General features: G+C 41.6%; 1 protein-coding gene across 1 annotated transcript; it reads left to right on the forward strand.

Moving 5' to 3' along the window:
* The first annotated feature begins 1,966 nt into the window (after positions 1–1,966).
* TRIM71 (tripartite motif containing 71) lies at positions 1,967–17,245 on the forward strand. Its single transcript, XM_026843705.1, has 3 exons — positions 1,967–2,132; positions 12,497–12,631; positions 15,418–17,245. The coding sequence occupies exons 1-3, from the start codon at positions 2,019–2,021 to the stop codon at positions 16,867–16,869; spliced, it is 1,701 nt and encodes a 566-aa protein (XP_026699506.1). The 5' UTR covers positions 1,967–2,018; the 3' UTR covers positions 16,870–17,245.
* The last annotated feature ends 7,283 nt before the right edge of the window (positions 17,246–24,528 follow it).

A 24,528-nucleotide genomic window follows, 5' to 3' on the forward strand; every position in this document is an offset into this window, starting at 1 on the left:
TCTCTACACTGGATGCTGTTACCTTGCGGCAGGAGGGCCTGCGTGACAGGGCTGATCCGTGGTGTTTTACTGAGCTTTTGCTTCTGGTGTTGACTATTTTGGAGGACTAATAACAGATTCAGCTTGCTTCTGGACTTCTGTTCATATGGTCACCATTTTCTTTTCAGCTGCTCTGCTTGATTGAGGCCCCAAATCCCTGCTGTATGTTTTTAAAGTATATCAGATTCATATGACTTAACTTGATACCCTGTCTTGGTTTTCATTCTCTCTCAACTTCTCAGTTGTTAAGTGGAGTCATTCAGCAACATGTAATAAACATTCCCTGTAATTTCAACAGCAAAATTACAGAACTGCATGAGAAAGTGAACATTGTATACAGATTTAGACAACCGCAGTGTAAAAACAAGGAGCCCTCTAGTTGAGGAAGATAATGTATTTGAATAACACATTTTCAAGCCAAGGCAGCTTATTATTTAGAAAAGGCAGATGAACTGAGACACTGCTTGATGGCTTAGTATTTGAACAGAAGCAAAACGTAACAGTCTGTTCCAGTTTTTCTACAGCAAAACTTTTTTTTTAAAAAAGGGGTGTGTGACTGTGCACACATGTCAGATTTTACTAACACACACATACCCCTTTGAGAAATTAATCCATATACCACTTCAGCTGTTGCGCTTATATAAGTTTAAAATGTCACTTTATGCAGCACAGGCAATCTGAGGGAATCACCTGTCCTGTCCTCCCCATTCCTTTTAAGGGAGAAGGGAAAGGGGAACGTTATGCACCGTATCATGAACTGTTAGCTGGAATTGGGAGTGACTGGATAACAGCTGTGAGAAGACAGGCATATCAAACATTTGTCCAATCTTTGTTCTGCCCTTGCTCCTTTCTGCAAGGTAGATTTCAAGTAGCTGGTGACTGAAAAATTGTGGTATGAAACCTTGTTTTCCATTTTTGACTGTTCTGTGACAATAATAGAATTTTAAGATTGCACTTCAACAAAAATAGTGTATGTAGTTAAGAGTAAGATTTAGAATACTGAACTTTTCTGTGTGAAGATATTGTGCTCCTTCGCTTGCATCTTTGAAAACAAAACAGCTGATTTCTGCTTGCCTCTTAAGAAAACACACATCCATGGAAAATGCTATTTCTGTGTGCTGCTACCCTCTACTGGGTGGAATGGGAACAGCTGTGGCTGATGAATCCAGCTTTATAGGCTAACATCTTGTAAGATGTCATTGTGTTTCGAATATAGGGTTTTAAAGTGCTTTGTGAATAGAATGGGGTTTTAGCGGTTACCCACAGTTCACTGTAGCATTCTGATGGGCATGCCAATGTTCCAGTCTTATTCTCCAACTTAAGCATCTCTTATGTACCCACTAGCATACAAACAGTATGTCATAGCGAAGGGTTTTTTTTGCTTTGCTCTTGGGAGTGGCAGCAGGGACTCTTGCCTAATATTGTCACCCTGTACACAAGGGATTTGCAGGGGGGGAGGGAATGATGCTTCTTGGCATGCAGACTTTTGTTTTTCCCTTCTGGGAGGTGGGTGTGGTTGTGCTGCAGTTTTCCAATGCAGTGATTATTAAATGATCCACTTAAGAGAATGTGGTGTTTGTGTATGCAGGAAAAGTTTTCACCTGAAACTTGCCATAGATGACATCGCCAATCTGCAAGTGTTGGCAGATGGCTTCCGCTCTTAAGAGGAGCTGATGTGGACACTCTTCCTAGTATTGTATTGCAGAGAAAACAATGACACTTCCATCTAACTGTTAAGAGTATGGTTTGGAGCTTACTGGAAGAGATAGCTCTTCCTCCGTGGAGAAACTACTGTGAAGTCTTTGCCTGTTGCTACTGCCTCTAATCATCCCCATTATAGCTGAGGAGTTGGATTTTTTTTCATCATGGTGCTGTTTTCTCTTTAATTCTTCATTAGATAGTGATACAGATTTTTTTTCTTCTAGGTACTGCATTTCTACTGTGATACCTGTTCTGTCCCCATATGTCGGGAATGTACCATGGGACGACATGTGGGTCACAGCTTTATCTACCTCCAAGATGCCCTACAGGATTCCAGGACACTCACCATTCAGCTCCTGGCAGATGCTCAGCAAGGACGACAGGCTATTCAAGTAAGATACTTCCAACTTGAGAACTTTATTTTCCACTCCTTCTTCCCCCGCCTTCCCCAGCTTGTCTGTTACAGGGCAAGGTGTCAAGGCACAAAGCTCTCTGCTTCTGCTGTCAGTCTTCTCACCCCTTCTGTTCTCAGATCTCTGACAGAAGTGGCTGTGGAACTGAAAACAAAGTGCTGTTACAAATTTTGCATTCTTGCAGCATAATCCTGTCATGTAAAATACAATATATATGTATATGAAGCTCTGTACAAATGCACTTGAGCATGAAACATTTTGAAGAAAGTTCTGATCTTGTATAGCAGTTCTAAGCCTGGTCTTGATTTTTCCAACTGAGACTTATTTTTGGCTATCTTTCATGCCAGTACATCTAGTGCTGTAACTACCTATGACTCTGGCTGTGTCTTCAGTGCTGCCACCAAATATAAAATACTAATCAGCTGTTGGATTAGTGTGAAACTTCTGACCCATCTGTGCAGAGAATCTGGAGCTATCTCCATACAAGGATTACTCTGCACACACAGCTGCCTGTTTATTGCATCTTACCTCAGCTATGTGTTATAATGCAAATAGAAATACTAGGTAAGGACTGGAAGGAAGGCAGTAGAGTGCTTCAGACTACAGAAGGAATTTATGTAGGGAATTAAATTCCAGGGATAGGTAGATAGTTACTTTTGCTGAATGATATCTAACAGTAACTATTATGATATTACAAGTAGTTTTGCCTGGATAGAGACTTAAGGTGGGGAAAACATAGTGGGAAGCTATGTTCTGCGCTACTACCTTCTAGCTTTGCTAGCCTTGGATGATCTAGATTCTGAAATTCAGTTCTTCTATGTGATTTAACTAATAAGACTTTTTTTGAGTAAACATTGATAGAATGCCACATTTAAGAAGTAAACTTACTTTCTGAATTTGGTGTACTTTCCTGGCACATGTATGGTACAAACAGTAATAATTAGAAACCCCCCAAGCAAACCCATTGTCCATCCAAGCATTGCTTGTTTCTAGTAGATGAGGATTTGAGTTAATCTCTTAAATTTTCTTAATAAATGGAAGCTGTTAAATCTATTGCTGTTGGCAGTGAGCACTCTTTCCGCCTCTCCTAGATCACTTTCCTGCAGTACTGTGGAATTCCTGTGTACAGAGGGCAGGCTACTAGATGTACAGCTTATGTGTCTTGGGGACTGGCTGTTTTGATGTGCTCTGAGACAGTTTTTCTGCCTCACCGGGTAATGAGAATAAGCTGTAACTTTTAGCCTGTCAGATAACTATAACTTCAAGCTTTTTGAGTGGGACAGGAGCAGCTAAGTTGTTTTTCTCCCCTTAAGTCTTTGCGCTTGTGGAATGAAATAGTATTATGATGCTATAGATACTAAACTGTTGTTGATGTCTCCCTTTAGCTTGTGATGTTAACTTGTTACAACAGAAGACCAAACACCAACTTTTTGGAGCTGGATGGCTAACTAAAAACTCCCATCTTAACACAGAATTCTACAAACCTTATCATCTTCCAAGATTTGCTTAAATTGGATCATAAGGCTGTTCAGCAGTATCCATACTGAAACATTTCACATGTCCCCAAAAGACAAGAAGGAAGGGATTATACTAAAGAACCTCACTGGTGCAGTGTTCTGAGTTTCTGAAGCCTGTCCTAGACAAGGGCTTGTCTGTTAGTAATTAAATTACTGCTTCTGACCTCCAGGGCTCTTAATCATCTAACTGGTGCAATAAATCATCTAAGAAGGGACTGTCTTTTGGAGTAGAAACCAGCAGAGTATCATTGAGTACCACTCTACTACTTTTGCATAAATGCTTTTGTGCCTGCTTGCTTCCTGACGGGTTTACTTTGCTCATTACCCCCCATTTTCTTCTGGCTTCTATGTTGGAGGCTTGTGCCATTGTGGTGAGCTGACTACTTACTCGATGATGGTAAAGGCTGGGTGGTACTGACACTGCTCATGTAACCCAAACAAGCACCTCCAACTGAACTTAGTTTGTACAGCTTTGCCCTAGTCTAGCTACAGCCCGTCCAGGTTGAAAGGCTATCTTGGAAGTGTTAACTGGGCAACTTCCATAAAGATTCTGTAAAATGAACCATGCTTTTCAAGAACTGAGTTTTTTATTAGTTTAGTGAGCTTTTTAATCTGGACTGTTGTACAGAAAAAGGATAGTGAGTGAGCAGATCACTGAAAGTTGAGGAGGTGGTAATCTCTGTGTGTATATGCAGGAAGGGGAAGACTATACAACTCAAGACAGCTACTACCAAAGCAACATGAGCAACAACTGTAGAAGAGCATGTGATGTAGTTAAAAGCAGAGGTGCCTGACTCTGGGGTTGATGCAGTGAGCCTGCTGCATAAGACTCTTAAGTTTTCATGGAGCAGAGTTTTCCTTGTTCTTGGAACGATAGTACTGTGAAGCTATATATTTATCCTAGGGAGGAGACAGCATGTCAGCATGAATTTAAAACAAACTCTGAAGTAACTAGACTCTAAATTAAGAAAAGCACTCAAGTCAATTTCTTTTAAAGTTTGGAAAATGTCAACAGAATTAAATGCCAGTACAAGCTGCAATATGAGGAATACAGACTGGAGCTCTAAGAGGCTTGAAAAATAAAGAAAGGAAAGCCCCACTTCTTCGTGGGACTGATTCATACTGCTGTACTAGTAACTCTTCCTTAATAGGATCTGAAAGCGATAGCTCTCTGACATGAGATGTTGAGGATGGATGAGGAGGGGTAGTTGAGAGTAAAGGGGAAAAGGTGGAATTTGAAGGGCATTGCAGAGAGAGGAAATCAAGCCATGAGTCAACTGGCTGGAGAGTATCTGGTTAACCAAAGTTGAAGGCTTTTAGGAAGAAATGTTTATTTAAACTCTTCCTGCTGCTTTGGAGGAAAGATTGTTTTTCAGACTTTAAAAAAAAAAAATCTGTGAGTTGGGATATATTTCAGCCTCTTGATCCACTGAAGCCTGATGTAGTCTGTCACTCCTGAAAAGTCCAAACCTCACTTTTCAAAGGAGTTGAAGTTGTCTCTAAGAAAGAGTAAGCCTGGCAGCAAGAAGCTTGCTTTCCTCCTCAGTGAGGTTCTGCAGCAATGGAAAGCTTCCCTGCTGCACTGATCGTGGCCTGGATCATATATTTCTAAGCCTGTCCCTAACACAGGGAACTTGTGCTTGTGTGCCTGAGTGGTGAGCTGATCCAGCTGAAAGGGTAACCTTTCTGTGGGAATACTTTTTGGCTGGGTCAGCCCCCTGGTTGGTTCACTGCAGTGTTGCAAGGACTGTTGATGGTGCCAGGGAATGGAGCAGAAACACCCAACTCTGTTGCTCATAGGACCTCTTCCTTCTCTCAGTGGAAAGGTATCCTCCTTGCAGGGATACTTTTCTAGCCTTTTCAGAGAGTTGAATTGATTCACAGGATGATACGAAAGCCAAAGTTGACACTGGATTAATGGCGTCAGGGGAAAAGCAGCACTTGATGCCCTTCTATACAGGGAGCTTGTCCTGCTGCCTTGTTTTACCTCATGAAAGTGCACACTTAGCTGTCTTCTTTCAGATTTTTTTCCAAGGACTGGGCCGCAAACTGAACGTAAATCTGTTATGATGAAAGATAGATGGCTTCTTCAAAATGTCATGTTCTTAAAATACATCTATACATGTGTAATTGTATATATGTATGTGTGTGTGTAATTTAATGCACTTGTGTAACCGTAAAACATTGAGTGCTCATTCCTGTTTAGGGTCAATTTCCAGGTGATCATGTTAAAATACAATTTGATCTGTTCGTGTCAGTTGTCTTAAAAGTGGTTTTATTGGAAAGACAAATTTTTTCCTAGCTGAGCCTATAGTTTCTTGGTAGTATGTTTGACAGTGCAGGCTTTCTCACTTAAATGAATGCAGTGAGACTGGTCATGTGCAGAACATAGAGGGAGCCACTCTTATGTACCAGCATGAAAGGCTTAGGAGTTGGTGGTAAATCGGGTCAACCATTAAGGCACTCCCAGGTTGTGGGGGAGGTGGCATGAAGTAGATTAACAACTTTATTCTAGGGAAGGGGGGAGGGAGGCGCTGTTAAAAACTTGGCCAGCCAGAGGAGGAAGCTGATCTGTTGCCTTGAGCCTCTGCCCTTGAGTGGAAGCTTCCCTGTGGGTTGCCATATGGATCTGTGCTGCTGGGAGGTCGATACCTGAGAAGGATGGCACTGCTGTGCGGCAAGGGATCGTTCTGGGGTTGTCACATTGAGTTAGCTCAGGCACCCCTGTGTGAGTGCCTTTGAAGCCAGACTTGCAGGTTTGAGAATCTGAAATGAAGCTTTGTAAACAAAATGGAGTCAGTTGTGCTTTTTCAAAGTCTGGTATCTGTATCGACAGAGGCTGAATTTCTTTGTACTTCTAGTTATTGTTCTGTGTTGTATTTTAGTGAGTTCCTTAGTGTAACATATGAGCAGATGGTTATCGGGGAAGATAAATGTGACATGTGTCACTGTCCAAACTATTGTTCTGCTTAAAACTGTAGGCAAAAGTCTGTTCTTGCAGTACAAATGAAAGTGAGGGTCGGGTTTCTGACATAAGTTAACCTGGCCTTATAGCCCTCCTTCCATTAAAGCTTATCTTAAAATTCTCTCTTTTACACTTCTTAGGCTGAAACCTTTAAATTGGTTCAACCATTGTGGCTTGTGCTATAGCTGCGCCAATATTACTGCAAAGCCACTGCTAAATCTGTTAATCCCAGTATCTTTACTGCAACTATACGTTGTATAGGATCTTCCAGTTAATTTTTCTGGTATAAGAACATTAGGAAGTTTATGTCCCGTGCTTGATGCTGGAGAAAGCTGTCTTTTATGTTTTGGTTGTTTAATCCTGCTCTGAAACAGTGATAAGTAATTGGAAAAGTCCCGTGAAACAAGCCCTCTGCATCTTTTTGTTTCCCTAAGGAACTGAAAGCAAACTATGGATGGAACACCCTCCATGTGGTGGAAGAAGGCGAACTTGAGATACAAGGGAAGGTTTCCTTAAGTATTTTAATTAAAATATCCCTTTAAAAGCTAGAGAGAGCTTTGCCAGAGAATATGCATCTCAAAGCTTCTTTTTCCCCCCTAAGTAGGATTAACTTCCTCTTAAATTCCTTAGTGTTTAAAGTGTAAATCTTCTATATTGTGTATTTAATGTTCTTCAGCTGTTACCTGTGGTCCATTCACCTCTGAAATACTGAAGGATTCCTCTGAAGAAAACAAAGTTTGCTTTCAGTTTGAATTTTCTCTCCAGAGGTTTGCAGCTTCGTTGGAAAATTTAGACTAGCAAAAAAATATTTGAATTAATGCCTGAAAAATTATACCTCCTTCCCATCTTTGGGTGGAATTAAAAATCCTAAGGACCTTTTAAAAAATGCACATGCAAGCTAGCATTGATGAGTTGCAATACAGTTACTATAAGCAACCTTTACATATCTCATGATGTTGGCACAGTGGCACGTTGTGCTGTGGTTTGTACAAACAGGTGATTTTCTGAACGGAATTGATATAGTCTAACATCATGGCTCAGATCTGGATTAATAGGCTCTGCTGTTTGATGCCTAAGTTAGCCTCCTTAAATAACTGCTGTGTGGACATAACTCTGAACATACTGATGTCAATTTGGGTATAAGACTGGAAACAGTAGCTCTGCAGTTCTTGTTTGTTGTCCATCAGAATACTTGCTTTGTTTTTCTTTTTTTTTTTTTTTTTCCCTCCTGGAGTGTTGTATGCTTCTGATGATAATTTTTTATTAAAAAGACTAGCACTAGTGAAAACTTGGGGGTGTAGTGATACTCCATAGGAAAACTTGTTAAGATTAAATTGTAGAAAGCTTTTTGTTAACTTGACGCTCCAGTAGAAGACAGGAAATGTGAGAGAGGCTGAAAACTGGCATTCTACAGGATGGCAAATCCTGATTCAGACCTCTCTAATCAGCCTAGGTATCCAAAAGTGCAACTGAGTTTGCTACTCCTGGCTCTTGCTGTCTGTTTCTCCATAGGTTTGTGTTGTAGTGTCAGCTGCCATGTCAAAGCCACTGTAGCAGGCTCACCTTGGGTGCCAGTGACACTTTACATTGGGGGGGTGTTTATGCAGAGCTAGGTCTAATTAAAGATGTAAAACGTTGTATGAATTATAGGAATAGCTACCTTGAGCTGTTAAAGTAGCTTTTTCTGTTTGTATAAAAGGTCCAGAGAATAAAACCTGAGATGTGTACATTCAGTAATCCTCATTAAACACTTTGAAATCTGAAAGTACAGGTAATACTGCACGCAATTGTCCTCTTTAGCAAAAGTGTGTGCTTTGAATGTTGTTTGTTGCTATTTGGGTGGGAGAAGAGCAAGAAATTCAGAAATGTACTGGTAGCAATAGCTAGTGATAGATGACTGCATTGCTTTCCTTCATGGAAACATGCTTTGTCTGCCCCACTGGCAGCTCTGTGTGTGAGGTTTCCTTTTGTTGTGGCCCTCAGGTTCATATCAACTGCACAAACGCTGTTACTTCAGTTTTACTCTGAGGAACTGGAAGTACCAGTTTCAACCTTAAAATTTACCAAGAAACATTGCAAAGTTCTCTTTTTTTTTTTTTAAACATAGGGCACTGGTGACATCTCTAATAGAATGGGGAGTGGTGTTGGCCATTTTTGGGCCCCTGAGAAGTCACAAGTGAATAGGTACAGCTGCAAACAGGCGATTTACTGTATTGGCCAACAGCAGGACGCAAAATAGTTGTTTTCCATCTCAAATTCAGTAACACAGTGCAATTCTTTGCTTAAACACAGGCCTTGTCTTCTCTTTTCCAAGCATGTGAACTGGCTGACCGTCTCATTGACTAGCACTGGGATAATTATGACATACCATGAGGAGAGCGCATCATAAAAGCTGCTTTTCTTTAAAAGGATTTGTTGTTAAAAAGATTGTGTGGTGTCTGACCAGAATAAGAAATGCTGCTGCTTAGCATGTTTCTGAAGAAGTTGACCTCTCTGAGACAAGTTCTGCACAGGAAATGCCTGCAGAACAGCAGGGGGGAGTTATCATGGCAGATCTGTGATATCTTACAGTAATCAAAGAGAACAAGGGATTTCCATGTAAAGAAGGCTTCCAAAAGTTGTACTTAAAGCTCTTGGCTTTTGCTTCAGATAGATAACTTGCCTATTGCTGTCCCTCTCCTCCCCCTCATACCACTGCCTGCTGCTGTGTGTTTGATGCTGGTCAGCCTTCCTAGGCTGTTCTAGCCTCTTGCTAGAGTGCAGGACCATGTGAATTCTACTAAAACTTTACCAATAACATGGACAATATTAGAGCCTTAGTGTTTTGGGCAGCCTTCACTGATCTGAGCTGTTCAGACTCAGTCAAGTAAACAAATGTAGATCCAGATGATAGTGTGAGTTGTTGGTAGACAGCCTTGTGCTGTTGAGTATAGTTACTTGCCCTACCGTAACTGGTTCCTACAGATCAAAGATGACAGCATACACAGGGAGTTAATAACTCTCTCTCTGTGATGGAATTCTTGAAAGGTGGACTCTGGTTTTAGTGAAGAATTATGAGGGAAGTTGAGATTGCTCTTACCTATGAGGTACGAGGAAAGCATACGTGAAAAGCTCCAACAAGTAAACCAAGACTCCTGCTTTCACAGACGTGCTTGCTAGAATTGGAGTATGAGTGGATAGCATGGTTTCCCTAACACTTCTCAAGGAGATAACCATTTCTCTTTGCAAGAGGAGGAGAGTGTTTTGCTGTACTTGACAAGAATCCAGGTCTGTTTTGGAAGAAACACATACCTTTTCCCTGCAGTAGAAGCTGGTTCTGTATTTGAATGGCAAAGCAGAGATGATAGAAGCACATGTGGACTCTTACAGCTAGGACTGAACTTACTGGCTTTTAGGAAGCCTTAATTGGTGGCCAGTTGTGACTTCATGTCTGCTTTGCTAATTGTTGTAGTGAGACTTTTACTTTCTGTCGACTTGAATTCTTGGGTCACATTTGTCTGCCAAAAGCTTCGTGTGAAGACAGGTCAGGTCTGCCTCCAGTGGGACTGGGATGTTTAGACTGCCTGTGAGTTTGAAGACATTCCCTGTTAAAAATGTAGTGAAGGTGACTGACCTGGGAGTTGTATGAAGGAGAACAGCTGAAAGACATATTCCTCTTACTGAGCCCTGTGCTGCAGAGGGGCTGTCAAGTGCCACTCCCGTTTTTCCCCTGCCAGTTTGCAAGAGACTTCTTTGGATAAAAGATGAGAAAGATTGCCTTGTCTTATTTTCGCAGGGTTGTCTTCATCTTGTCTCCAAAGACTAAACACCTGTCCAAGTTAGTCTTCCTTTTCCTTTCAGTTCTCTGCTCCTATCTGACCTGGAAGAATACATCTAATTCAAACTAGTTGTCTTAAAAGAACTACCTGGAATGAAAATATCCAAGTAACAGTACACTTCTGGTTTTATGTTTTTTAGCACTCCCATTGTTGGCATAAACTAGATGCTGTAGAACCTGCCAGATCAGACCTTGGAAATACTAACAACTCACTACATGAAAGATAACAAGAATCCCTGTCTGACTTTCTAGACAAAGCAGTATCACAGTGGGTGTTGTATCAGGTGGTTCTTAGACTGGTACATATTCATATGCAGACTTAAACTTGAAGGCCCTGAATGTACAGTAAAGCCTTAAATTACATTTTTGCCCACTTTATCAGGCCTCTGTTTCTGAAGATTAAAGATGTTTTTGGCTAGAGCATTCCCTGGCTATCTAGTCTGAAACAGCTCAGGTTCTGAAATGGGGACCAGTTCCTCAGACCAGGGTGAGGGAAAGGTGTGTTGTAAAGTCTATCTAAAATGCTGTATTTAAAAATAAATACTCATGGCTATTTCCATGTCTTTCAGTATGTAATGTGGAAAATAAAGGTGAGTTTGAGTTACGTTCTCAGCTTGTCAACTTGTTGAGCTGTAGTCATGTTTTGTGTGTTTAGCTGTCTTGTGTATGTTGCTTAACACTCTAGAAATAAAGATACTGTAGCCTGCGAAGCTTATGAAAAAAGTAAATGATTGATGCTACAGTCACGCAATCACAGGATGGTTGAGATTGCAAGGGATTTCTGGAGGTCCTGTCCAACCCCTCTGCTCAAGCAGGAATGCCTAGAGCTTGTTGCCCAGGACTGTGTGTTATACAGCTTTTGAATATCTCCAAGGATGGAGACTCTACAACCTCCCTGGGAAACCTGTGCCAGTGCTCAGTCACCCTTACAGTGAAAAAGGGTTTCCTGATGTTCAGAGGGAACGTCCTGTGTTTGGATTTGTGCCCATTGCCTCTGGGGGCATCACTGGAAAGAGGATGGCTCTGTCCTCTTTGTACCCTCACGTCAGGTATTTGTATATTAGTAAGATCCCCTTAGAGCTCTGTCTTATTAGGCTAAATACCTTCACATACCATAATTTTGTTCTAGAATTTTGTAACTAATAAACTAGTACATCTAACCTCTTGGAGGTTCACAGCCTCATCTGCATGTTAATGCTGATTCACTGTATGACACAGATGGTAAAAAGATTCAGTTAACTGAAGCTGTTGAACCTTTCCCTTTGGGAACTGTGATACTTCAGATTTGCCTGCTATTTATCCTGTTTGGCTTTATGTCCTTTTCTGTAATGTTCTGTGAAACTGGGAGCAGCTTGGGAAGGATTTTTTAGGGAAACAATTCTTCCTTTGAGGGAAGAGGAGACCTGTTCCTTCCAGATAAATTCGGCATATTTGTAGAATACTACTACAGAAGGTTTTTAAAATACTAGAATTACAAAGTTCTATTAGAAAGAATTTGGTGTCTATCCAAGGTGTGAGTAACTATATGAATGCTTTTTAATGATAACCATCTAATGTTTGTTTTTTCTTTTAAAACTGATTAACTTTGTGTACTGTTGGGGGTATTTCTGTGCAGCTCGGATGCATAGATGATACTCCATACAGTGTCACTTCTTACTAGCAGCAGAACCATCACACAACAGTCTGAACCATTCTGATGGACAAAACAAACTGGGTTCTTTGTGTGTAGGAAGACATGAGTGAATTTCTGTGTGAGCCTTGTCTGAGTTCATACTAGCGACTTTCTGGAACTGCACAGGGAATTTAGTCCTGTGGTGCTGGTGCATGGTACACTGAAGGCATAAACTCTGTGTAAAAAATTTGTTTAAAAAGTCAGTTTTCAGGCTGTGATGTATGAAATGTAGGTGAAGGCCTAGAAAAAAAAACAAGAGTTGTCACTTTATGAGTTCACCTGAAGGATAGTGACATATAAGCAGCAGTCCTCTGATGTATTTCTAACTGGTTTGCTTGAGTCCTAAGTGTGTTGTCTTTTTTTTCTCCCCAGCTGAGTATTGAACAGGCCCAGGCTGTGGCAGAGCAGGTTGAGATGAAGGCGAAGGTGGTACAGTCTGAAGTCAAAGCAGTGACTACTAGACATAAGAAAGCCTTGGAAGAGCGGGAGTGTGAGCTGCTCTGGAAGGTATGCACCTTACATTTCTAGTTTGAACTGCCTTTTCAAATTGAAAATGTGCTTTTTAACTAGTACATGGCCAGATTCTGATATTCTCCCAAAGAACACTGAATTGAAACACTCAAGTTTACTGTGAACTCATCTTTCTGTAAATAGCAGGATGCTGGATTCTGGCCCTTGTTGGTTTTGTGCTGAAGGTATCTCTTAATCTGAGAAACGGTTGGGGTTTTGGAGGAACTGCTGTGTGCTGGCTGAAGCTTAGCCCCATGGCTGGGGCAGGCACTCCCCCTGCCGGCCCCAAGGCCCTGACTCCCATCACAGCACTGACTGGAGAAGAGGTTGCCTTTAAGCACCTTGTTTAAAGACTGCCTTTAAAACCTCTTTAAGACCTTGCTGTATCAGGTGTATAGCATAGGGTTTTCTTAAGTGATCTGCTTCTCATAAACAAAGGAGCAAATCTGTATGTGCTGTGTCTAAGAAAGGTCTTGGAAAGGCTAGTAGAAATTCTGCAAGACTTAGCTTTCATTGTCCCAACATCTAAAAACTTAACTTACTCTCAGTCAAGGTAGTGTCCCTCTGATTTTTATTTTATTAGTAGAAGAAAAGAATACTCCCTGGCAAAGAGTATCTGCCACAATGCCAGACTTTCTTGCACTTGGTTTCAGTCATGGTGTATGTGTGGTATTTTGAGAGAAGAAAAGGAAGTAACAGCAAAGTTTCTTATTATGAAAAGGTAGTTTAGTGGTCATAGCTTTTCTCTGCTTGTTTATTTAGCGCAGGTTAGTTTGAATTGGCCCTTGGGGTCCCACCTGTAGAATTTAACAGAAACCCATGCTCTGCTGTTGAATGAGGATTTTTAGATCAGTGAGTCAAACTGACTAGCCGTGTGCCCACATGATTGTTGTTACTGGTATAGGGGAGCAAAAATGTGTGGTCAAGATGGGGAAAACTTAGGAGTGAATTGAGAATACCTGGTGCAGTTACATATTATAGGAGCGAAGAGTGTCAGTAGAGCAGGTGCTGTGTGGCCACTGCCTATAGTAGCAGAACCAGGTGGGATGTGGTTGGTGAGGCACGTGCTGCCAAGAAGTAGTGCCATCCTGCTAAAGTACTTCTCCCCTGCCTCTTCTCCATCAGCATTGATTGGAATAGTAATGTTCTGGTTTAATATCAGTTGCCAGCAAAATGACCACCACTCTGGTAAGAGCTTTTTGTATGGAGCTAGTTAGTCTAGCTACAGTGAGACTTAATCCCTTAAAAGGGAAGTTTGATTTTCTGTAGTTTTTATAAGTGTCAGTGGCAAGATAAAAAAATGCACTTTGTGTAGTTACTGTACATCTGATGGTGCTTTTCCTGAGGTATTTGGGTTGAGGGAGATTATTTCAGTTTCCCCAGTTAGCCTTCCCCAAGAAGCTTCTCTTTTGAAGTATTCCTAGTACAGGAGAAGAACTGCCCCTAAAATACTTGTATCCCAAGAGACTACATACATGCACTAGAGAATGTCTGCACTGTGAGAGCAAGTTCTCTTCAGGTTATAAAACATTATTTTAAGAAGGAAACTGGGTGGTGGTGGTAAATAATTCTAGCAAAAAAAAAAATCTGAGTGTATTAAGCCCTCATGTGAAATGTGTTAGGGAATAATTTTGGGTGCCAGAGCTGAGGCTAATAGACTAAGGTGAGACCTAAGATTATTAATCTCTTTTTGGAAATCTGTTGGAGGAGGCATCTCTGACTTTTTTTTTTTTTAAGAGTCTGGTAAAACCTGCATACCCTAACTTTAAATGAAATAGCATGTTTGTACATCTGTTATCTAGTCAGTGTATAACCAAGGAGTCTTCAGACAGTGAGCTGTACCTCATTAAAATACATTGGTGGTACTGTTCTGCAGCCAAGCAGGTACTCAGACATATGGAAATGTATTTTTGCAACAATAAAGCAATTACATGTTTCGTTGGTTTTACAAGGCAGGTGTCTTTGCCAGATGGTCTAAAGTGATTTTTCACAAGTAAAGATAAACACAGGGTTTTATAAAATAGTGACAAACAAACCATTTTCTCTTGAGCTTCAGCCCCCCCCCCAGCAGGGATTGCCAGTGACCTTCTCTGTCATTTGAAGAGACATTGTAAAGCATACTGTTGTAAAGCACTAGCTCAGCATGACTGCCAATATTTGCAAGAAAATATTGAAATAATTGGACCCTAAAAATCCCTGGAGATGTCTGGTATTATCCAGTCACATGAGAGCAGTTTTGGCAGGCAGGGGAATGACAAGAGCCCATGTGCATTAGCTGATGCTGACTCCTAGCCTCAGCTTTGTGTGATAACAGCCTACCTTCTGAAACTGGTCTCAGTTCGGGTTAGAGATGCCTCAGCCTCTGCTCCTTCAGCCTGTGGTAACTTGTGTCCTCTCTGGAGTCTTTTAAGATGTACTTTCAGATGATCTGCCACGTACCTTGCAATTAGAAAACAGAATAGCATTTGAGGAAGCAAATCATTATTAGTAAGCAAGTGACTCTTCCTTTCAAATGCCGTTGTGGTGCAGCAGATCTGCAGAATTAAGAGTGTATGATTTTAGCTGGAGGATAGGAGGGAATAACAATCCTGAATTTGGATAAATAAGTACTTTTCCTCATTTCTGCTTCTCTGCATCATGGCTTTTAGAGGCTTGTTTTCCAGTGTCAACATGCACAAGTGTGTTTTTTATGTAGAAGAGCAACATTAGGAAATGTTTCTGTGTTACAGGTTGTCTTTCCTGATGTAAATGTGCTTTTCTCTCTGTCTTGTCCCCCCCCCAAGGTGGAAAAGATTCGTCAAGTCAAGGCTAAGTCACTCTACATGCAAGTTGAAAAGTTACGTCAGAACCTAAATAAGCTGGACAACACCATTAGTGCTGTTCAGCAGGTCCTGGAGGAGGGTCGTACCATGGATATTCTTCTGGCTCGGGACCGCATGCTGTCTCAGGTGCAGGAGCTGAAGAATGTGAGAGGCCTTCTCCAGCCACAAGAAGATGACAGGATCATGTTCACCCCCCCTGACCAGGCACTGTATATGGCCATTAAATCAATGGGCTTTGTCAGCAGTGGGGCTTTTGCTCCTTTGACTAAAGCCACTGGGGAAGGCCTGAAGCGTGCGCTGCAGGGAAAAGTGGCCTCTTTCACAGTGATAGGTTATGACCATGACGGTGAGCCTCGCCTTTCAGGAGGTGACATGATCTCTGCAGTGGTGATGGGCCCGGATGGAAACCTTTTCGGGGCCGATGTCAGTGATCAGCAGAATGGGACCTACCTGGTCAGCTACCGCCCACAGCTAGAGGGAGAGCATCTGGTTTCCGTGATGATGTGCAACCAACACATTGAGAATAGCCCCTTCAAAGTTGTGGTGAAATCTGGCCGCAGCTACATAGGCATTGGGCTGCCGGGGCTCTCCTTTGGCAGCGAGGGAGACAGCGACGGCAAACTCTGCCGCCCCTGGGGGGTTAGTGTAGACAAAGAAGGCTACATCATTGTTGCTGACCGCAGTAACAACCGCATCCAGGTGTTCAAACCGTGCGGGACCTTCCATCACAAGTTTGGCACACTGGGCTCCCGGCCGGGCCAGTTTGATCGTCCTGCTGGCGTGGCCTGTGACATCTCCCGTAGGATCGTTGTGGCTGACAAGGACAATCATCGCATCCAGATCTTCACGTTTGAGGGGCAGTTCATTCTGAAGTTTGGGGAGAAAGGAACAAAGAATGGGCAATTCAATTACCCGTGGGATGTGGCCGTCAACACAGAGGGCAAGATCCTGGTCTCTGACACAAGGAACCATCGTGTTCAGCTGTTTGGGCCCGACGGTGTGTTTCTGAATAAGTATGGCTTCGAAGGGGCACTCTGGAAGCACTTTGATTCCCCCAGAGGTGTGACTTTCAATCACGAGGGCCACTTGGTAGTGACAGACTTCAACAACCATCGCCTTCTGGTCATCCATCCAGATTGCCAGTCAGCACGCTTTCTGGGCTCAGAGGGCACCGGGAATGGCCAGTTCCTGCGCCCGCAGGGAGTGGCGGTGGATCAGGAGGGGCGCATCATCGTGGCTGATTCCAGGAACCACCGGGTGCAGATATTTGAGTCAAATGGTAGCTTTTTATGCAAGTTCGGCACTCAGGGAAGCGGCTTTGGTCAGATGGACCGTCCTTCAGGTATAGCCGTCACCCCTGATGGCATGATTGTTGTGGTCGACTTTGGAAACAATCGAATTCTCGTCTTCTAATCTGTGTTTGAATTAGGAAGAAACTGTCTCAGGGAAATTCTTCTAAGAGAAAATGAAAAAATACAACGTTAATTCAAACCTACCTCATCTTTAATTTTTTTACAGATGAATGTACTTATCTTTTCTGCAGGGAGTGAGCCTGTAAAGTTAAATTCTATCTACCTCATTGTCCTCCCTTCCCTCCCCGGTTTCTCGCCCCCTCCCCATCCCCACACACTCACAGTTCAGAACGTTTTACCTCTCCCCCCCGTTGGGGTTTCATGCACAAACAAGTGTTGCTGTGCACATTAGGTGGTTTGTGTGGCGAGTTCTGTAGACTAAGCCAAAAAAAGGCTCTGTAACTTTTTTTTTAATGGAGAAAATGGTAGTAGGTGTTTGTAGAGAATTTGTGTTCTTGACCATACTGCAGTTCTGTGGGTGGGGACATGGGAGGGGGGACTTCTGTTTTTTGAATTGCTGCTGCAGCAGAGAACTTTTTCCTGTTCTCCTTTTTATACCTCAGTGTGTTTGATTTACTGGTGAGCACAGTGTCTTGTTCCCAGACGACTTTTTGTGAAAGTGAGTGGAATTCACTCGCCGGGAAGAGCAAGTTTGCATCTTTTTGGCATTTCTGTGTATTTTTTTCTGAAACACAGTAATCCAACAGCACAAAGTGAAGCTGATGAAAATGCACAAAAATTCTTTAAGTTTAAACCAAATTGTTCATTTTAGTGGCTTAGTGCGGTTGTTGTAAAGTTTAGATAAAAAGCAAGGCTTCTTTTAATGTATCCTGTCATTGAGTATTTCTTTTTACCCTTTTCACCTGAAAGCTAAATTAGTTAAAAAAAGTTAATGTTTCTTTTATCAGTGCGCCTAATCTGGATAACAGAAGAGGATACAAGGAGCATTGAAACAGGGGAAAATCAAACACTTCTGATTTACTTTCTTGTGAATGACTAGCTTCTTTTTGCCCCTCCCCATAGAGAGACTTTAAGGGAATAGTGTTTGTTTGATGGATTTGTTAGAATGGAAGTGGTACCTTTTTTCCAAAAGTAAGAAATAAGCACAGCTTTGGAGATTCAGGGTGCGTTTTGGAGAAGTCAACAGGTTGTTTTTTTCTGTTTAAAGAGAATTGCAATAACTATCAGTAACAAAAAATACTTTTTTTTTTTAAATCTTCCGGCTTCCCCAGAGAGCTGGACTGAAAAATTGAGGAAGGTCTACTGTAGTGTTTAGGATGGGGTGGGCCTGTAGTTCCATGTATCTGTTACTACAGATCCAAGCGAAAAGTTACCAGTACCAGCATAAGGCAAACTGCATCAAGATGAAGCTTTGCTGCTTTTTTCCAGGTCAGTACCAAAGAATTCTGTGTAAAATATAAATTTATATGATCCTTAAAAGCTTGGAGGCAGGGGGAAGTTAACCCTTTTGGGGATATAAAAACAGCTTTTCTGAGAGGAAAAAAAAAATTGGGGGAGAATAGAGAACAAAAATGTGACTTTGAGTCCCTGGAAGTATTTGGTTTAATTCTTCAATTTTTTGCGTTCCAGTTTAGCTATTAATGCAGGTATGGTCTCTACAGAGCTGTTGTTTCACCCTCTGGCTAAGGGTGGCAAACAAGAGTGGTTAAAGTAGGGTATGGAAGGCTTTTCTGTCTCTGCAATGGAAAAATTCATGTATCAGTACTCCTAGTCATGTAAATGCCATGGGATTAACCTTACTGTTTGCAAGAGAAGATCTCTGAAACATAAATATGGTTGTTACCAAAAAGTCTGAAGAGCCTTAACCATCCTCCAAAGAAAGAGTTCATCTCTCTGCCAGCCATCACGCACAAAAGTGACCTGAGATCGAAAGGCTCTTTACAAGTTTGTGAGAAATCACAAGGTGCACTTTCCTTCTTGCTGCTTTTCCCCTCCAAGGAGTGTTAACCTTCTGGGTTTTGTAGAAGTCCTGATGTGTGCAGACAGATAGCTGCCACTTCAGGAGGCTTAAACTATAGGACCAGAAAGAGACAGACAGATTTATGAGATGACAAAACCTCCTTTGAAAGAAGGGTGAGGAAAAACACCTAAATTAAATAAGACAAAATAACTGTGCTGCCTTTCAGCCAAAGCCTCAAGGAAGCAAACTCTTCAAAGCAGTGTGTTTCAGTTAGGCTTAATCTTGGGATAGCATGGTTTAAAAATAGCCTTTAAAGGATAATCTTTTATACAGATGTCTGTCATTAAATTTCTGTGGCCACTCAAAAAATGGGTATAGAGAAAGCTAGTTTACCTTCAACTTTTTCAAGTTTTGCTTGCCTCTTCTTCATGCCTCCCTTCTTGGGGGTGGCCTACAGTTGTGACAGATGTCCATGTTTGTCTTGTATTATTCAGTCTAAGAATTATTTGCAGCTTGGGCTGTGAAAACTAATAGCCTGCAAGATCTAGATACCAAAGAAAACTGGTTTAAAAGCTTTAATTTTAGTTTGCAGTGTCTTTGCATTTATCCTATCATGTCTTAATAAAAATGCCAGGTCTCTTTAATACCTTGACCAGAGTGGCTGACAGTGTTGGAGTATGCTAGAAATGCTCTTGTGCTTTAATGCTTGTTGGGTTCCCCCTTCTCTGGGACTGGAAGGGAGTTGTTTTTCAGGCATTAAAAAAAGTTAGGTGTGCATTTCAGGATTGTGTTGAACTGCAGAAACCTCTTTGGCCCTCTCCAGCCTGCATCATGTAGGTGACGGACACCGAAGTTGCCCGTTGTTTGTTTGGAGCCATTGCACAAACCCTGAGTCCAGCTCTGTCAGGAAGAGGAATGACTTCAACTCAGTTTCTAAGTTGCTGTCATTTTAATTCAGTGGGATTTGCTTACAAACCAAACCTCAAGTGTTTGACCTCATGTGTTGGGGAGCTTTTTCGTTTTAAAAACACTACTATCTAGCTACCCAAAAGAATTCCTTATCTTTGTAATAGATAGTGCTAAGCACACTTGGTTCTTACTGAAGAGTGGTAGTGTAGCTTATAAAATGGGAGTGGTTTATATGCAATGAAAATAACGTAGCGATAACATACAATGCCAACATCAGATGCCCCATAGGGGCTTTTAAAAAGTAATAAATGAGATTCAAACCTTGCTCTGTTTTTCCATGTGTGTTCTCAGGCTATGCATGTTCTCAGGTTAGTGCCCCAGTATCATAACATACGTGCATGCAGAGAGAAAAAATAAGGCTTTGAAGCCGGATTGCAAACTGAACAAGCATTCAGAGTAATCTTCTTAACCACTAGTGGAAATGGCCTGGAGAAAGGTGAGGTGAGCGTGTACCTCTTTCTCTTAGCTCTGACTGGGGAACAACAGATGTGAGGTACAGACCTATCTACTAAAACTCCCAAAGGAATTTCACTATGCCAGGTTAAACCAGTGGCTCTCTGAACTTTTTGCTTGACAAAACGTTAACTGGCAGTGTGGGTTTTTTTTTTGCGTTCAGCCTATGAAGAAATCTTGTTCTTTCCCAGAACTACTTAAGCAGGAACTTCGGTAGCAAACCAGAGCAGACTCAATACTTGATAATGCAGGTCCTTCAGATAATTCACTCCTTTTTATTTAGTACCTTTTAAATACAACTTATTTCAGGAAGCCCATAAACCTTAAACTTGTAAAGAAAGCAAGGGAAGGATGACAAGACCTGGAAACTAATGCCTGCTGGGGCCAGACGTAACCAAGTTGGGAGAAAAAAGAACAGCAGGGCACTTGGATGTGGCATTCCCTTGGAATTGCAGGAAAATGGGCCCAGTCTGTTACATTGCAGTTAAACCAAAATTAATTTCTGAAGAGAGCAGGTTTATAGGCTTATGCCATAACTCTGATCGTAACATTTCTTTGTTCAGTTCTGGTTTTAAAAAAATATTGTGCCAAAGTGTTGTGGTTTTTTGTTGGGTTTTGTTTTTTGTTTTTTGTTTTTGTTTTGTTTTTTTAAAAGGAGTGTAAGCCAAATGGTGCCAAAAGGTAATAGGGTATTTAAAGATAGAGATATTTAGACAAACAGTTTGGAGCTGTATAAAAAATGAACACTGGTACTTGCGTTAGACAAATATTGTACCTTTGGTCTTTGAGTCCTTGGGAGTTTGAAACCCAGTTTGCTGTGGTACAAAATGCACAACTAGAGATGCCACTATCTTTTTCTTGAAGTTCTACCTCACTTTGCAGAAGTAAATCATCTACCTCAATTCAGCATCAGACAGGTTTGAGAAATAATTGAGAATCTGCCTGGGGGAAGGATTCATGCTGCCTGTTGGACAAGCATTTTAACTGAAACAGAGATACTAAGTGTGTACTATGTGGTGACTTCTTGCTTTTGTTTTCTTTTGCTGCCTGCCCATGGAAATATTAAGCTGCCCTTGCTAGAGAATCTGTAAATAAAACCGTTTGTATGTTCAGGCAAACCGGACCGAGATACCTGAAACACTTTTGAGATACGAAGTATGGAAATTTAAACTTCTTTCAGTATTATGACACTACTAGCTGACATGACATACTTCATGTTCATTTGCAGTGTTCTTATGTCTGTAAGACCTTTAGGTCTGCTCTCTGCAAGAGAAAAACTTTTACGCATGCCTACAATTCTGTCCTGTTTGGAAAGACTAATGTTATGGTTGCTGTAAACACAATGCTATACCAAATGCTTGAAGGGAATAAGGTCCTGATTTTTTTTTTGACTTGGTGATTGTATTAGTAACTTTCTTGACTCAATGGGATTTTTTCCACCATGACAAAGCAACTAAGTTCCTATTCCTGGAGGGCAGTTTAAGTTCAGACATTCTCAGGAGAGGCAGTTTAAAACCAGTATGTTGGGGTTTTATGCAACTTGAGCAGTGACATGCAACATGCCCCTTGTTTTACCTGTGGAGTAAAGTTGCAGAAGCACATTCTCAGATTACTATATTGAAAACAACTTTTTGCTTCCCTGTTTACATTAGGGGATGACAGAAGTGGGTACAGGAGACCCCTAATAACAATAGGCTGTGTTGGGTTTGGTAAATGTTATGGTGGAAAATGTACATTGATGTCTCTAAGTGATCTTACGGGTTAACGAGCCAGACTGGCATCTTTTTCCATCATTGTTTAACCAATAATGGTTCTAAAAATGCTTTGTGTACCTGCATGGTCTTAGACCTTCTATTAATGATTGTATCAACTTGCAAACTCAGGTAGATAATTTTTTAAGCTCTTTTCGTAGAGCCTTACTGACTGAATGTTAAGTGTCTGTGTAGTGATGTAGTTAAGTAACTTCCTTTTGAACTACCAGACTAGTTTAAAAAAATAAAAAGTCCTTTTATAGGTTTGTAGAGTACTTTCCAGACAATGTAGTAGTTTTTCCTTCAGAGGGAGAGATGTCTGTTTCTGGGTTTTTAGTTTCTTTTCTAAAATGACTAAAAAGTTTTTTAACTAGTTTGTAAGGTGTGCTTAGTCACCTGAGTTGGTGGGGGTTTCTTACTGTATGTGACTCTTGTTTGTACTGTGCATTACCTGTCATGCGCTGCTTGGTTCATGCACAATTTGTTGGAGTAGTGAGGGTGTTGAACACACACCTGCAATTTAAGCCAAATAGAAATTGGAAGCCTTGAACGAAATGGAGGTTATCCACACGAACTCAATGTCACAAATGTGCATTTTTCTCCCCTCATTTAATTGACTGTAGATGTATGGCCCCATATTACAAAACTTAATTACTGGCATATAAGTAGCACTGCCTCAGTGGAGGTTTGCATTGGGATCCAACCGATTTTTGTCAGTCCTTGGATGTTGGGGGCATCTTGAGATGATTTTGGTTTTGTAGTTGCCTCTTCTGTTGCAGTAGTTTCTTTTCTACTTTAGTGATTAATCATGCTGCTCTCCTAATAATAATAAAAATGGCTCAGCAGGACAGACAGTGTTCTGCTTTTAATGAGCTGCTCAGAGCTTTTATATCTTAACTGATAATGAGACCAGCTGTGACAAGAACTTCCATGCTCCAAAAAGGGCATCACATTTCTACTTGGACAAAGAGACACAATTTTTAGATGTCACATGTTGAGTACTGCAGAGAAGAAAGCATGACAGGTTATGTGTGAACTTTTATGTAGACTAAGTGAACAAAATGTTAGAACCCTTGTGTTGATGGAGGCTTCTGAATGTATCTTTGTGGTCCATAGGGAAGGCTGAAGGATGTAGCAAGGAGACGATGTATCAGCTACTGGCAGCCTTAAAACAAAGTCAGTGTCTCTCTGGACTTTAAAATGTTCCTATGCAGTTTATTTTATTTTTGTTTAATCAAATAAATGTGAGGAGTTTTTTTCATGGCAAACTTGTGTGTGTCTGTTTCTGTGTTACCCAAAGTCTTCTCTTCTGTCAGGATGCAAAAAGGAACAAAGCACTTTCCTGAATGAGAACCTGGCTGTCTCCGGATGATGACTGCTGAAAACTTTTAACCAGAGGCACCTGTTTTGAAAGGAGAGAAGAAATGTTGGGGTGCTATGGAGAGAAGTGTGTTTTCAAAAAGAGTGTTGATGCAGTGACAAATTCTTAGTTGTTTGGTCGTTTAAAAAAACAGCCTCACTGTCATGTCTGGAGGAAAAGGCTTTGATATTGAACTTGCCACCCCTACTCCATGCAGTTTTTCCAGTATTTTGTGAGAAGCTTCCTGATTTAATGTTTTTAGGTCCATTTCTTCACTTCTGCAACTGTGAAAGTAATGCTTTTTCTGAGTGGTAGTGTAAAGCAAAACCACCAGATCGTTTAATAGTGTATCTGGCATCTTGCAGAGCAGACTGCAAACGTTGTTGGGTAAGCAAAAAAAGGTGCTCTTCCCTGATTACTTTGGAAAAGGTTTGAAAAGAAATGGTGAATAGGGAAAGATGTAAATTTTGAGAATTAGGGCCACTGACTGAATTCCCAACATGTGTAGCAGTGGAGGTCGATTTGTCCCTGAAAGTGCTGTGACCGCACTAGCTCTTCCCAGCAGAGATGCTTTCTGCCCCCAGCTGTGTACAACCATAAGGAGTGCTCAGCACCATGCTGTGCTCTGTACACCAAAACCCTTGACCAAAACTTTTTTTTTCCCCCCCCTGCTGTAGCAGCTGGTAATGGGGCAGCAGTACAGAGAGTCCTTCAAGTTAAAAGGAGGGAAGGAGAAGACTCTGTAAAAGGGGGAAAGGCTGTTCAGGTGAGTTTCATGACTACAACTTGACCAGCTTTATGTGGTACACTCTTGTCCCTTGGCTTCTCTGTGCTCTTTCCCTGAAGGCACCAGAGCCTGGAAACTTGGTGAGCACCATGACATGGCTCTGGTCACTGCTGCACAAGTGCTGCACTGTTCTTGCACCATATTCATGGTTCAACTATTCACTTTCTTGCCAAAACCTTTAGCTCTGAGCCCCTGCCAGCATGTGAGTAAGGAGGCTGAGATACCTACAGGGGTTATGGTGCCTGGGTGGGAAAGGGTGTTGCAACCTCTTTCTCCTTTGGTGGGGAGAAGAGCCAGGGTGTGACTGCAGGGGTGAGATCCTGGAGGCAAGGGGCGGTGGGAGGGAGGGACGGGCAGCCTTTCTTTCAGGAAGTGGTCCAAACCAAAGTAATAACCATTATTGACTTTCCCAGCTTGTGCCGCTCCTGCTCTCTTCAAGTAGCAGTGCTTGCGGCAGGGGGAAGAAAAAATCCTGGAGC

The sequence above is a fragment of the Athene cunicularia genome (assembly GCF_003259725.1).
Source record: "Athene cunicularia isolate RWA chromosome 2 unlocalized genomic scaffold, athCun1 chr2_part1, whole genome shotgun sequence".
Lineage (NCBI taxonomy): Eukaryota > Metazoa > Chordata > Aves > Strigiformes > Strigidae > Athene > Athene cunicularia.